Below are 13,866 nucleotides of genomic sequence, written 5' to 3'. Positions count from 1 at the left end.
GGAGAAAGGCAGATTTTCCCCAAACGTTACACTAGGCAAGTCAGGACTCCTGGGTCCTGCCCCATGGCTTCCCATTATTCAGAGCTACTCTCCAATACAAAGAAATTTTCAAGAGTGGTAGGGAAACCTACTGGTTTTCTATAATTCCAAAGGTAACTTGACAGCTTTAGTGTCTTCAAATGAAAGTGTTATATTTTAAAAAGTTACCGTTGCACTTCAATCGTTCCCATAGTTTCATATGCAAAATCACATTTGTTATCAATTTCGATGGCCTTGCTTATGAGCTCCAAGCCTTTGTCTAGATCCTGCTTCCACTGAAGCTGAAGTAAACTGCAAAAAGACAACAATTACAGACCAGACTTATTTCTATATATTCCATACATAGTCTTGCCTATCTTAGGGAAAGTGAATATGCCATATAAAAAACATAGTTAAATTCCTTATGCAGAGTGGGCAATAATTTTCACTTCATATACGAAATGAAGACACTTTCAAAAGTCATTTAAATAACAGACTATCAGCAGTTTAAGGACAACAAAGAGAAATTATCTCTTCATGTGTACATAACTCTTTCCATTAGGAGGATCAACCACAAATTGTTTTTGTCGATATGAAAATTTGGAGCATAAAGCTCCAATTTAGAATGGTTATTGACAGCGTATAGAAGTTTTAAGATCTGTAAACTAACATTCTTACACTGATATCAAGTAGATGTGCCTTTCGGAATGCATGTTAATGGAAAACATACTAAAATTTCTGTTCAATTTACATTTTAGTTGAAAAAAAGCAAATTATAATACTATTTTTCCAACTTTGAAATTACTCAAGTATTTTCAGGGGAAGAGCTACTAGTCTCGGGTTGAACTTTTAAGGCAAATATACGTAATCAGGTGATGAGGCCTGAAAACAGTGACTTATTCAGAAATGCAGATAGTCCCTTAACTGTAACAGAGAACAGTGACTCAATAATACATACCCTTTATGAACATAGGTAGTAGCATTGTCTGGCTCAAGGTCAATACATTTATCGTACATTTCATCAGCCTTACCAAATTGCTGCTGATCTGTTAATGCCTGCATGAGAAGAGATACTTTTAAAAAAACGAACAACCAACACACTGAGCGAATCTAGAACTATTGAAAACTGTGTCTGTGCCATTCCCTCCCAACTTGGATGTCTCATTACGGGTATGGGCAGGCACATGCACAAGTTAATCACGATTGTTAATTTCCAAAAAATCATTATTTTTGGTCTTAGTGTTCATCAGCTCTTTCAGAAACATGCCATAGAGCTTTAACTGCACAGATTAGTGATCAGAATGTGCATAATGGCAGGTCCACAATGACCTGTTCTAATTATACTGCGAGTGAGGAACAATAAACCAGGGAGCACAAGTCTCAGGTGGTGAGCTATACCCCATCCTTAAGAATTCTTGTCCTCAGTAACTTCTGCTGCTGAAAACACACAAACATAATAGGAACTCTATTCTGGTCCCTACCTGCATTACCCATCTGGAGTCAGAGTACCAGTGAATGCATTCAGATAACTTAAAGCCAACTGACTATTCATTCTAGTCATACTTTCTTACAGTGGAAACCACATAAACAAGTGTACTTAACACAACTGTGCCAAATTCTATTTGCTTAGTGCACGTTATTTTTATATGAGTAAAACAGAATTAGTTTATAACAGACCTGAGCATAGAGTGCATAACCTTCAGCACACCTTGGAAATATTTTAATGACATCCTCAAAGCCTTTCATGGCTGCCTGAACTTGTAAAGGATTATTTCCGGTATAGGCTTGGCGATACTATTAAAGAACAGTAAAAACATAAGAAAACAAAATAAATAGCCAGGACAGGAAATCAGCCTCCTGAGAGAGACAGAGAGTGTGTGTTAAATTAAATCTAATACCATTACAAACAAATTACACAAAGTGGTATGCATGCCTGCATTCGGCTAACTCAGTGTCTGTAGGAGTTGGCCACACTTCCAACCATCCAGTGGCAAGGACCTTGCGTAAGATGGGGAGGCATGGTAGTCACCAGCAGCCTCTCTCTCTCCAGAAGGTTTGGATCCCTTCCTACTCCCATTATGCCAGCTCTCCCCTGCAAATTCTCAAATATGGGTGGAATATCCACTTGCTTGAAATAGATACTTTCCCCTTCTAGAAGACTGTCTTGTTTTTTCCAATTGCATTAGTAAAGAACAGCTGTATTTGATGTGATTAATGAAAAAACAATTGTATTGCTTTATTACAGAATGTTAATAAATGGATACTTTTAAAAATAGTGATATGATATGAAGTACTTGCCCAAATACAGAAAAATTGATAAAAACTGGCCAAACAAATACTCCCAGGCTGACTAAAACGTTTTCTGTATTAGTTCTTGAATTTGATGTCAAAGGATTGCAAGATATATTGATGCATGTTTTTTCAATTAATGTACAATGAAAACAGGAAACCGAAACATCAAAATAAACCTGGATAAGTTCAGTGAAAACAGCAAAAACACAGACAAAAATTATAGGACCACACTTACCAGTGCAAAACATTTCTGTGCTTGTGCCAAGGCAGAATCTGGTCGTAATCGAATACATTCATCAAAGTCTTCCACAGCCTCTTCAACTTGATCAAGAAGGATTTTCAGCTAAAGAGAGAAAATAAATCTTGATTCTGCGTTTAATCTGTGTTTTATATGCTTAAACAGGATTTCTATGTTGTACTAGTTAGTGATATGAGGAGGTTGTTTGTTCAGTCTTACAATTGTAGCGTAAACCCTACATGATCTTCAGGAAAGTCCCTGGCACTGAATGTAACAAACAGCTGTCAAAGAATTGAACTTTGGCTTCATTCATAACTGTTCAAATATAAGCATATAACCTATAGGTCTGCACCTCCTTTTTCTTATCTCTGATGCTGGTTATCTGCATTAATCCTTTAGCACAGATTTTATGGGTTTTCATGTTGCACATGCTCTCTGCTTTGTTTTCCAAAACCACTTGACTTCACTTCATTTGATACTAATGGATTATCTGGAGGTTAACAATATAATCTTAGTTCTCTAAAACTTGTGTTTTAAAGTATCTTCTAACACAAAATTAACCAAGTTCAAATTCTTCCTTTTCATTCACTCCAGGCATTTATTTTATATTTCCTAAGTTAAGTTGCGCAGAAGTTTCATTCCTCTCATAAATAATAAAGAGCTGGGTTTCTTGTTTAGCATGATCAAGGTAAGCAGTGCTAAATTATTTCAACAGTTCAGATCCACATTCTGTATTAAACAAACAAAATGAGATCTGACTCGTGAACAGAATCATTTAGTCTTATTTCAGGTTTCAGAGTAGCAGCTGTGTTAGTCTGTATCCACAAAAAGAACAGGAGTACTTGTGGCACCTTAGAGATTAACAAATTTATTTCAGCATGAGCTTTCGTGAGCTACAGCTCACTTCTTCAGATGCATAGAATGGAACACACAGACAGAAGATATTTATACAGAAAACATGAAAAGGTGGAAGTACCCATACCAACTGTCAGAGGCCAATCAATTGAGATGAGCTATCATCAGCAGGAAAAAAAAACCTTTGAAGTGATAATCGAGATGACCCATAGAAGGTGTGAGAACTTAACATGGGGAAACAGATTCAATCAGTGTAATGACCCAACCATTCCCACTCTCTGTTTAAACCTAAGTTAATTGTATCTAATTTGCATATTAATTTGAGTTCAGCAGTTTCTCTTTGGAGTCTGTTTCTGAAGTTTTTTTGTTGCAAAATTGCCACCTTCAAGCCTGTCACTGAGTGGTTAGAGAGGTTGAAGTGTTCTCCCACTGGTTTGTGAATGTTATGATTCCTGATGTCAGATGTGTGTCCATTTATTCTTTTGCGTAGAAACTGTCCGGTTTTGCCAATGTACATGGCAGAGGGGCATTGCTGGCACATGATGGCATATATCACGTTGGTAGATGTGCAGGTGAACAAGCCCCTGATGGCGTGGCTGATGTGATTAGGTCCTATGATGGTGTCACTTGAATAGATATGTGGACAGAGCGGGCATCGGGCTTTGTTGCAAGGATAAGTTCCTGGGTTAGTGTTTATGTTGTATGGTGTGCGGTTGCTGGGCAGTATTTGTTTCAGGTTGGGAGGCTATCTGTAAGCGAGGACTGGCCTGTCTCCCAAGATCTCTGTGAGAGTGAGGGATCATCTTTCAGGATAGGTTGCAGATCGTAGATGATGCGCTGGAGAGGTTTTAGTTGGGGGCTGTAGGTGATGGCTAGTGGCGTTCTGTTATTTTCTTTGTTGGGCCTGTCCTGTAGTAGGTGGCTTCTGGGTACTCTTCTGGCTCTGTCAATCAGTTTTTTCACTTCAGCCGGTGGGTACTGTAGTTTTAAGAATGCTTGATAAAGATCTTGTAGGTGTTTATCTCTGTCTGAGGGATTGGAGCAAATGCAGTTGTATCTTAGAGCTTGGCTGTAGACAATGGATTGTGTGGTGTGTCCTGGATGGAAGCTAGAGGCATGTAGGTAAGTATAGCGGTCAGTGGGTTTCCGATACAGGGTGGTGTTTATGTGACCATCGCTTATTAGCACAGTAGTGTCAACGAAATGGACTGCTTGTGTGGATTGGTCTAGGCTGAGGTTGAGGGATGGGAACTGTTAAAATCATAGTGGAATTCCTCGAGGGCTTCTTTTCCATGGGTCCAGATGATGAAGATGTCATCAATGTAGCACAAGTAGAGTAGGGGCGTTGGGGGACAAGATCTAAGGAAGCGCTGTTCTAAGTCAGTCCATAAAGATGTTGGCATACTGTGGGGCCATGTGGGTACCCATAGCAGTGCCGCTGACTTGAAGGTATATATTGTCCACAAATGTGAAATAGTTGTGGGTGAGGACAAAGTCACAAAGATCAGCCACCAGGTTAGCTGTGATATTATCGGGAATACTGTTCCTGACGACTTGTAGTCCATCTTTGTGTGGAATGTAGGTGCAGAGGGCTTCTACATCCATAGTGGCCAGGATGGTGTTTTCTGGAAAATCACTGATGGATTGTAGTTTCCTCAGGAAGTTAGTGGTGTCTCGAAGATAGCTGGAAGGAGTTTTGCCTATGTATTTAACTATTACCATATACGTATGCACTTACTCCCTTCTATTCTAGTGGATTTAATGTTATGATATAAGCTTATTATTGTCAGAATTCACAGTTTTTGCCATGCACTATATCAGGTGTGTATAACAATTTATTAATCTTTGTTCTGTATTTTTCCTTTAGTTCAAGCTAATCAGATATTTAAACTTAAAAAATTAGATAGAACTCTGCAATACAGCTCTTACCTGTCCTCTGTGGTGGTAAACATCTGCATTCTGAGGATCAATATCAGCAGCCATATTAAAATCTTGAGTGGACAGCATAGGCTGTTGCTGCTGCATATACATACTACCTCGTTTGATCAGGGCATTAGCACGGAGCTATAAAAAAGGTCAAACATTTTTATTTTTAAATATCAGATGCTGGTCTTAAGATTTTTAGTTACAATGATGTTAATGGACAACTTTTCATTTAATCGGTCACTCCCATGACATAACAGAAATTGGTTTCTCATTCATTCTAAGCAGTAGTAAATTGTGCTACATAAAGTTTAAAAGCATTAATACAATTACGTGCAAGGGTCATTTCATACCAAGTCAACCTATGCTTCCTCCTTGACTTAATTTACTTGATATATGTCTTGAAACTGTAAGGGACATATCTACCAAAATCAGCAGCCATTTTCACAGCAGTTTAGTGTGCAAAAACCAGCTAAGCTACTGTCTTACTTATGAATTAAGTTGGTCACACCTAACAAGTACCTTACCTCACTTACTTCAAATCCTATCTGTTCTCTAATTTTCATCATTCAGCCCAGGCAAACCCTTCTTGTTTCTTCTTTATTTTCTAAATGGAGATTCTGTCCCTTAGTCATTCTGCATAGGGTATTAGGAATTTACCAATCTCAGCTTCTTATTCTAAGGTCACTTTTTTTTCCTTCTCATATGTAAACAGGTCGACAATTAGGAGGTGATTTAATAATCGTGTCAATTATTTTTCTGTATTTATATTTTAATGTTTCCTACAGTTTACAAAGAAACTAAGATAACCACAAATACAAATAAGATGTGGCAGTGAACATGATCCCATGATCTGCTTTTAGTTAGAGAGCCCAGCATGACTATTTCATAAGTTATTCCACCTGTGGTATTAATACATGGTACACATGTGACGAAAAAGACCTTTCCAAACTGCTGTAAAGCTAGCTGATACTTAGCTTTCTCGGGTAACGTCTTCACTCCATATCACTGGCAGTGGCAAGTAGTGTATCTGAAGCTACATGCTGCAGTGAAAAGCAAGCTGCATCCATATGGTGGTGTGTAGCTACACGTCACTGAAAAGTTCTGGCAGAGGGGAGGCAATGGCAAAAGGCGTCAGCAGCTCTCCACTGCTAGAGCCTTTCACTGCGATAGAGAAGGGCTCCAGCAACGGGGAGCATGCAGCGCCTTTCTCCGCTGCCAGAGTCTTTACCTGCAGTGGGGAAGGGATTCAGCACCGGGACGATACACTGCTAAAAATAGGGCAGACAGGGAGGCCCAGCTTGGGTGAGTAGAGAGCTGTGTAAGAGTATGTAGTCTGGTATAGCCCCACACCCTTCAGCCATGTCTTTACTCTACTTGCCTAAGCCAGGCCTCACTTTGAACACTGCTGTTTATACCTGTGCTTGGGAGGCTACCCGAATATTAATCTACAAGCTGCCGAAAAAAGTGTGCAGTGTGGACATACCCTTAAGCATACCAATCACATTGCAAGGAAAATATCCAACCATTGATAATAAGCACACTACAAATAATTACGCAAAGTGGTGAAAAAAGTAGGGCTGTCAAGCGATTTAAAAAAAAAAGCAATTCATTGCACGATTTAAAATATTAATAGCAATGAATCGTGCTGTTAAACAATAATATATTTTAAATATTTCTGGATGTTTTCCACATTTTCACATGTATTGATTTCAGTTACAACACAGAATACAAAGTGCACAGTGCTCATTTTGTATTTTTTTTACGAATATTTGCACTGTAAAAAACAAAAAACAATTTTTCAAATTCACCTCAAAAGTACTGTAGTACAATCTCTTTATCATGAAAGTTGAACTTAACAAGTGTATAATTATTCACAAAAAATAACTGTATTCAAAAACAAAACAATGTAATATTTTAGAGCCTACAAGTCCAATCAGTCCTACTATTTGTTCAGCCAATTGCTCAGACAAATAAGTTTGTTTACATGTGGAGGAGATAATCTGCCTGCTTCTTGTTTACAATGAAAGTGAGAACAAGTGTTTGCATGACACTGTTGTAGCCGGTGCTGCAAGGTATTTGTGTGTCACATGAGCTAAAGATTCATATGTCCCTTCATGCTTCAACCACCATTCCAGGAGACATGCATCCATAGCGATGATGGGTTCTACTCAATAACTATCCAAAGCAGTACAGACCAACAACACTCCCATGCAGAAACAACAGAATCCAAACCACTAAAAAAAGAATATCAGCCTTCTGCTGTGGCATCTGACTCAGATGACAAAAATGCAGAAGGCTGATTTTCCTTTTTTTAGTGGTTTGGATTCTGTTGTTTCCGCATGGGAGTGTTGTTCTTTTAAGAATTCTTAAAGCATGCTCCACACCTCGTCCCTCTCAGATTCTGGAAGGAACCTCAGATTCTTAAACCTTGGGTCGAGTACTGCAGCTATCTTTAGAAATCTCACACTGGTACTTTCTTTGTGTTTTGTCAAATCTTCAGTGAAAGTGTTCTTAAAACGAACAACATTTGATGGGTCATCATCGGAGACTGCTATAACATGAAATATATGGCAGAATGTGGGTAAAACACAGAGCAGGAGACATACAACTCTCCCCCAAGGAGTCCAGTCACAAATGTAATTAACACTTTTTTTAACGAGTTTCATCAGCATGAAAGCATGTCCTCTAGAACAGTGGCTGAAGTATAAAGGGGCATACGAATGTTTAGCATATCGGGCATGTAATTACCTTGCAATGCCGGCTACAAAAGTGCCATGCAAATGCCTGTTCTCACTTTCAGGTGACACTGTAAATAAGAAGCATGTACCATTATCTCCCATAAATGTAAACAAACTTGTTTGTCTTAGCAATTGGCTGAAAAAGAAGTAGAACTGAGTCAACTTGTAGGCTCGCAAGTTTTAAACCATTTTGTTTCTGAATGCAGTTATACAGCCAAAAAAAAAAATCTACATTTATAAATTGCACTTTCACAAAAAAGAGGTTGCACTATAGTATTTCTTTCTATGAGGTGAATTGAAAAGTACTATTTCTTTTGTTTATTATTTTTACAGTGCAAATATTTGTAATAAAAATAATATACAGTGAACACTGTACTCTTTATATTCTGTTGTAATTGAAATCAATATATTTTAAAATGTAGGAAAACAGCCAAAAATATTTAATAAATTTCAACTGGTATTCTATTGTTTAACAATGCAATTAAAACTGCGATTAATCACGATTTTTTTTAAATCGTGATTAATTTTTTGAGTTAATTGCATGAGTTAACTGCGATTAATCGACAGCCCTAGAAAAAAGCTAAAACATCTTCCATTACACATTGCCAAGAATTTGAAAATACTGAACTGTTTTGCAAGCATTCACACTTTTTCAGTAGAATCTATGCAAAGTAAAATCTGACTGTTAAGATTTGTTACCTTTACATTAGCATCTTCCATACTGATGACCTGATCTAGATCAGGTTTGGCAGCATTTGCATTGCCAATAAGCAGATAGAAAGTGGCTCGCAGCAGCAAAGCTTCTGCCATATATTTGCCTTTAACATCAATTTCTTTTGTGCTCTCGCTGATGATTTTATCATAGTTTTCTTCTTCCATATACTGCTTTGCCTTTAAATAGCCAGATCTGCAAATGAAGTGTAGAATAGTTAAAATACATTAAAAAAAAATCAATGTGAATATTTCACTAGGAATTCAGATTTCTTGATCACAACAGATAGCAAGTTTGCTACACTATCACTTCTAACAATTAGAGATATTGGCACCGTGAGTAAAGTTACAAACATGCTTAAAAGGTTTCCTGGAGGAGGGCCATTGTAAACAAATTAGTTTGGAGGAAAATGCACAAGTTACATCTGTGGGGGAAAGATAATTCACTCCAGCCCTCAAAATCCACTTCTTTAGAAATGTAAGTTTGGCAGGGAATGATCTTTGGTCAAGGAACAACTGTCCTTACACCAGGACACTGTTTGGCCCTAGTGCTATTATGAAGTCTTCTGCTTGCATCATCAGGCAATCATAACCTCTGCTTGAAACCTGGGAGAGTAGGCAGGGGATATAGATCAGAAAATAAAATATTAACAGTAGTACTTTTTAACTAACATTTTTATAACCTCAGCTAAATTAACATATCAATTTTTATATTTTGAAGAGGATTTGGTGGGAAAAAAAAATCATACTTTAAGCAGTGGTGTCTGCTCAACTGTGTGCCTCTGAATCAAAACATTTTCACAGAACTAAAAAAAACCATTAACCAGTTTCCCCCAGCTTGCTCTAGGAAGCTACTTGCAATAGTTTCCTTACTGAGGGTGAAGATGTGATCCAACAATAACTCTAATGCAAAACAGTAAAGTAAGCAAGCACCCCTCATTACATTCAATATGCAAAAATAGGAGTGCCCAGCATTTGTCTTTCTTGGTAAACAAGCATTTCATTTAGATACATTTTAGATATTACCATTCTGTACAATATCAGATGGTGTTTATTATCTTGTTAAAAACTTTAGGGTTTTCGGCCTCCACTCCTTTAGTTCAAAGCTGCTGCTATGAAAGGTGCTAGTTTGTACAGCACACTCTTCCCCATCTCCCCCCACCATTATTACAGACAGCACCAAAAGAAGGAAGGAAAACACTTCTCCAATCCAGTCTCCCTTTCTCCAACAGCTATCCACTTCCTCTCATCCACCAAACCTTACTGCAGCACTGCCGATGTTCAGTGTCCCTTCTCACTGAGCCAGCTACCCACACCATTACTGCTGTTCCCTATGGAAATACAATGCTAAGAGCGCTAGTATTTAGGACGGAGTCAAAGCTACTCTAAGTCTGGAACTAATATGTCAGATCTAATTAAAATTTTATTTTTATTTTTAAAAGTTCCTATTTAGTAGGTACATTTATTATTCTAAAATTCCCTACTCTGACACTGTATTATATAACGTATATAATATACATATAAAATAAAACAATGTACAGTATCTGAGGCTGCGACAAGTTTTACCAACAAACCCCATACTCACTTTTCTTTAACTTCTGAAGCCTCCCCCTCCTTGTCCTTATCTTCATCAGATTTCTCACCCTTAAGCAGAGGTTGAGAGATGATGTCATCTGTGAAAGAGCTGAAGTAAGATTTGATGAACTGTGGAGAGGGCATCAAAGGTTCACGGTTCTGAAAAGGGACAGAAAATGTAATGTTCATGTATTAAATACTGAGAGCAGCTGGTAAATGAAGACGTGGATCAGTTACTAGTGAAAAAAATCCTTTCTTGACTATTCCATTCCTTTTAAGGGTGAAAGAATATATATTTTGCACTGAGTATTTCCTGTAAGCCTGGATCAGTACTCACATACTAGAACACTCTGCCTTAAAAAGGCAGATGCATTTCCCCATCAAAAAGGAAAATGAAAGCAAAATTAAATGAAGGAAGAAACATAAGGTAGGAAATGGGGAATCCCTTTAATCCTGCTTGCTCTTAACACATTTGGGTAGACATACATCTCCTCCTTGTCCCTCCCACAAGAGAAATTTGTTGATCCCTATGGAGGCTCTCTCTTGCTAGAGAACATATTCACTCTGCCCAGACATGGCTCATTTCACCTTTGATCTGACAATTACCAGGGGTGAGCTCCTTTGTATGTCAATATATAGTATCTTGTTCAAAGTGAGGGTAATACATAAGGGTTATAATTTACTCATTCCTGATATAACAATTCCAATGCACTCGTCTTAATTTCCCAAGTCCTAATTAGCTTCCAAGATAGTTTTGTCCATTTCAAACAGCTCTGAACTAAGACTGATAACCCTGTTCAAGATTATTCACTTACTGGCTTCCCAGTCACAGAAACTCATGGAAAATCTGAACCTTTAACCAAAATAAATTGTAGACATATGTCTTTCATCCAGTGTTCAACACTGAAACACACCACAAAATATGCAATCTGACTTAGATGTGTCTTCGCTCCTCTACCTAGGGCCTCTACCCCATCTCCCAGACTCCCTTGCTCTGGGTTACAGGCATGGTTCCACAATCACAGTTTGTATCTAAACATCTCACAATCATTACTATAATAATGAATACAGTGATACTCACAATCCCCTTCTGAGATATTACCACCCCCCATTTACAGATGGGGAAGAGAAGCCAAGCATAAGTGACAGACTAGCCCAAAGTGATGCAGGTAATCTGTGATAGAGCTGAGAACCAATCCCAGATCTCCTGACACAGAGTCCAGAACCTTAATAATAAAGCCATACTTCCTGCTGCATCCCTTTTCCTCATGCTGCTGCTCCTCAGTTTTTAAACAAACTATCATTTCTTTATACCTTAAAACCAAAAACTCTTCCTTGATCCATCTCCTTCTGCTTATTTTGCCCTAGCAGTATGGAAAGATTTCAGTTTCTACCTTTCTATGTTTGTTTAAAAAACAAAAAAAAACCCAAGAACACACAAAACACCTTGCCAATGCCCTTTTACATTTTAAGTCCATTATTACATCAAGAACAGAACAATTGATCACAACCACTCTTCATCTTTCCAATTACCGTTGTCTGCCTCGCCTAACTTGACAAGCACCATAATTAAACCGATAGCCTGCCATTTAACTGCACATTTGGTTGACAGAACAGCAGCAGAGAAATAGCCTCTGGTGACACTTACTGACAGCCCCTAAAGTAGTTCCCATTATACCTTAATTCTAGTAAAGCCCTGATTAAGACTGCACACCAGCTTAGTCAGAGGTGTCGCCTGTGCATAATAATAAATTAGGCTGAATTGTATGGGTTACTGTCTGAGATGAAACCACCAAACTGTTTTGCTCAAATCCACAAAGTTAAAAAGCATCCATCCCCATTTCTTACAGGTTGTTGTTTTGTTTTTTTAATAAAAGGCCGTAACAGAGCTCAGTGGAGAACAGCATCAGTAAAACCGCAGCTCAGGATGACAGAGTGCTTATCTCAATTTTAGCTGGTTAAAACAGTAGCTAATTAATAATCATTGACAAAGAATCTGAACCATCATCAGTGCTTTTGTAATCCAAGCAACGTATCAGATGGAAGCAGAATCTTTAAATTTGTATTACAGTCATACCTTATATTTCTCTTTGGCCTTTTCTTTTCCAAGAAGTTTAAGAACTTTATCAGCTAACAACATGCTTTGCTGGTTTTGGAAACCTTCTAAAATACAGACCGCAGTGACATCTGGGAAAAACAACACAAAGGCAGGATTGTTAGTAATTACCAAAGCAGTGGTCTTTAAAGTACTACACAAACAGCTAACGTAATGAATCATTACCGAGGAAACAAAATCACCCATTCACAGGCTGAAAGTCTTCACATGAAGTTTGCTACGTTCTCCAGAATATCAAGTTGTTTTTAAAAGACATGAGGCTATGTCTCCTTGTTGCAAAGAACTTTAATGAAGAAGATGGATGTAAATAATTTTGTGGTATCTACAGTCAAACAGGCTCAAACCAATGTATCTAGAGGTCTGAACTTTCATTGTTTGTATGAACACTTTGAAACTAACCTGGGAGAGTAATCCGCTATGTTCATGGAAACAAGTGTGCTAATGTGGAACTCCTGTTTGGTTACTAGGTCTCTTATTGCTCTCTAAGATCTCTAATTTTCTACCTCTTCAAGTTCCTATCCTTTCTTGCCCTGTATCCTGCATCTTTTCATCTCATCAGTGTTCTTTACAAGCTCCAACTCAAACTGCACAGCCTTCATCTATGCCTGGGGAAGAGGACAAGTTTAAAAGGAAATCCCAACACTGTGCTACCTCCTCGCCAGCGTTAAGTCCAGGTTGTATCCATTTCCACCCATGCATGATGCTTCCACAACACTACGAGCTGTGTGACAAGAGAACAGTTGTTCTAATGCTGCTCTGCAGACAGGTTAATACACCTGCATGGACCCATACAGTCACAAGGACTAACTGGATGTAAAAGAATCTTTTCCCACAGTTCCTCAAGAAATGGGAGACAAATTGAGGGGACAATTAAAAAAAACAAACACACACACACCTCAATATATGCATGCAATAGTGACACAGGTTTTCCCATATACTTCTACTCAAGTGCTCCCTCATGCAAATAGATATATTTGGGGGAGGGGGGGCAGATGAGGAGGAAGGGAGACGGTGAAATATTGGAAAGATGCCTACCACAAACCAGCACAAGTCTGGAATATAATTCCCATTGACTCAGCATGCAAGATTACTAAATTTGAAATGAATGGGACTTCTATTTCAAAAGTAGGGGTCAATTTGACTCCTAGTAAAAACCAAGCTTTCCATCCTTGCCTTTCTCAGGGCTTGTCTATACTATTGTGTAAGTCAACCTAAGTTACGCTACTCCAGTTACATGTCTACACCATGCTGCGCTCTCCTGTCGACTTCCATTACTATTCTCGTAGTGATACCCATTAACTCTGCGATCGATTTAGCAGAGAAGACCCACTTAATCGACACCTGCTGCATCGATTGTCACAGCACCAGTCTACTGCACTTTCTGTAATCCTGCATGG

The 13,866-nt window shown here is 38.3% G+C and overlaps 1 protein-coding gene across 2 annotated transcripts in view; it reads right to left on the bottom strand.

Moving 5' to 3' along the window:
* TOMM70 (translocase of outer mitochondrial membrane 70) overlaps window positions 1–13,866 on the bottom strand; it is a 44,442-nt gene that overhangs the window by 3,958 nt on the left and 26,618 nt on the right. For both annotated transcript variants that reach the window (XM_030582961.1, XM_030582971.1), the window contains 8 exons: window positions 12,431–12,540; window positions 10,364–10,512; window positions 8,767–8,974; window positions 5,333–5,467; window positions 2,546–2,653; window positions 1,696–1,812; window positions 977–1,074; window positions 208–330 (listed from right to left, as the gene is read on the bottom strand). In XM_030582961.1, the coding sequence (XP_030438821.1) occupies window positions 208–330; window positions 977–1,074; window positions 1,696–1,812; window positions 2,546–2,653; window positions 5,333–5,467; window positions 8,767–8,974; window positions 10,364–10,512; window positions 12,431–12,540 (1,048 nt within the window). The remainder of the gene's footprint in view (window positions 1–207; window positions 331–976; window positions 1,075–1,695; window positions 1,813–2,545; window positions 2,654–5,332; window positions 5,468–8,766; window positions 8,975–10,363; window positions 10,513–12,430; window positions 12,541–13,866) is intronic.

The sequence above is a fragment of the Gopherus evgoodei genome, chromosome 1 (genome assembly GCF_007399415.2).
Source record: "Gopherus evgoodei ecotype Sinaloan lineage chromosome 1, rGopEvg1_v1.p, whole genome shotgun sequence".
In the NCBI taxonomy this organism is placed as follows: domain Eukaryota; kingdom Metazoa; phylum Chordata; order Testudines; family Testudinidae; genus Gopherus; species Gopherus evgoodei.
Note: the sequence above shows the minus strand (reverse complement) of the source record. Positions and strands in the feature narration are given on the sequence as shown.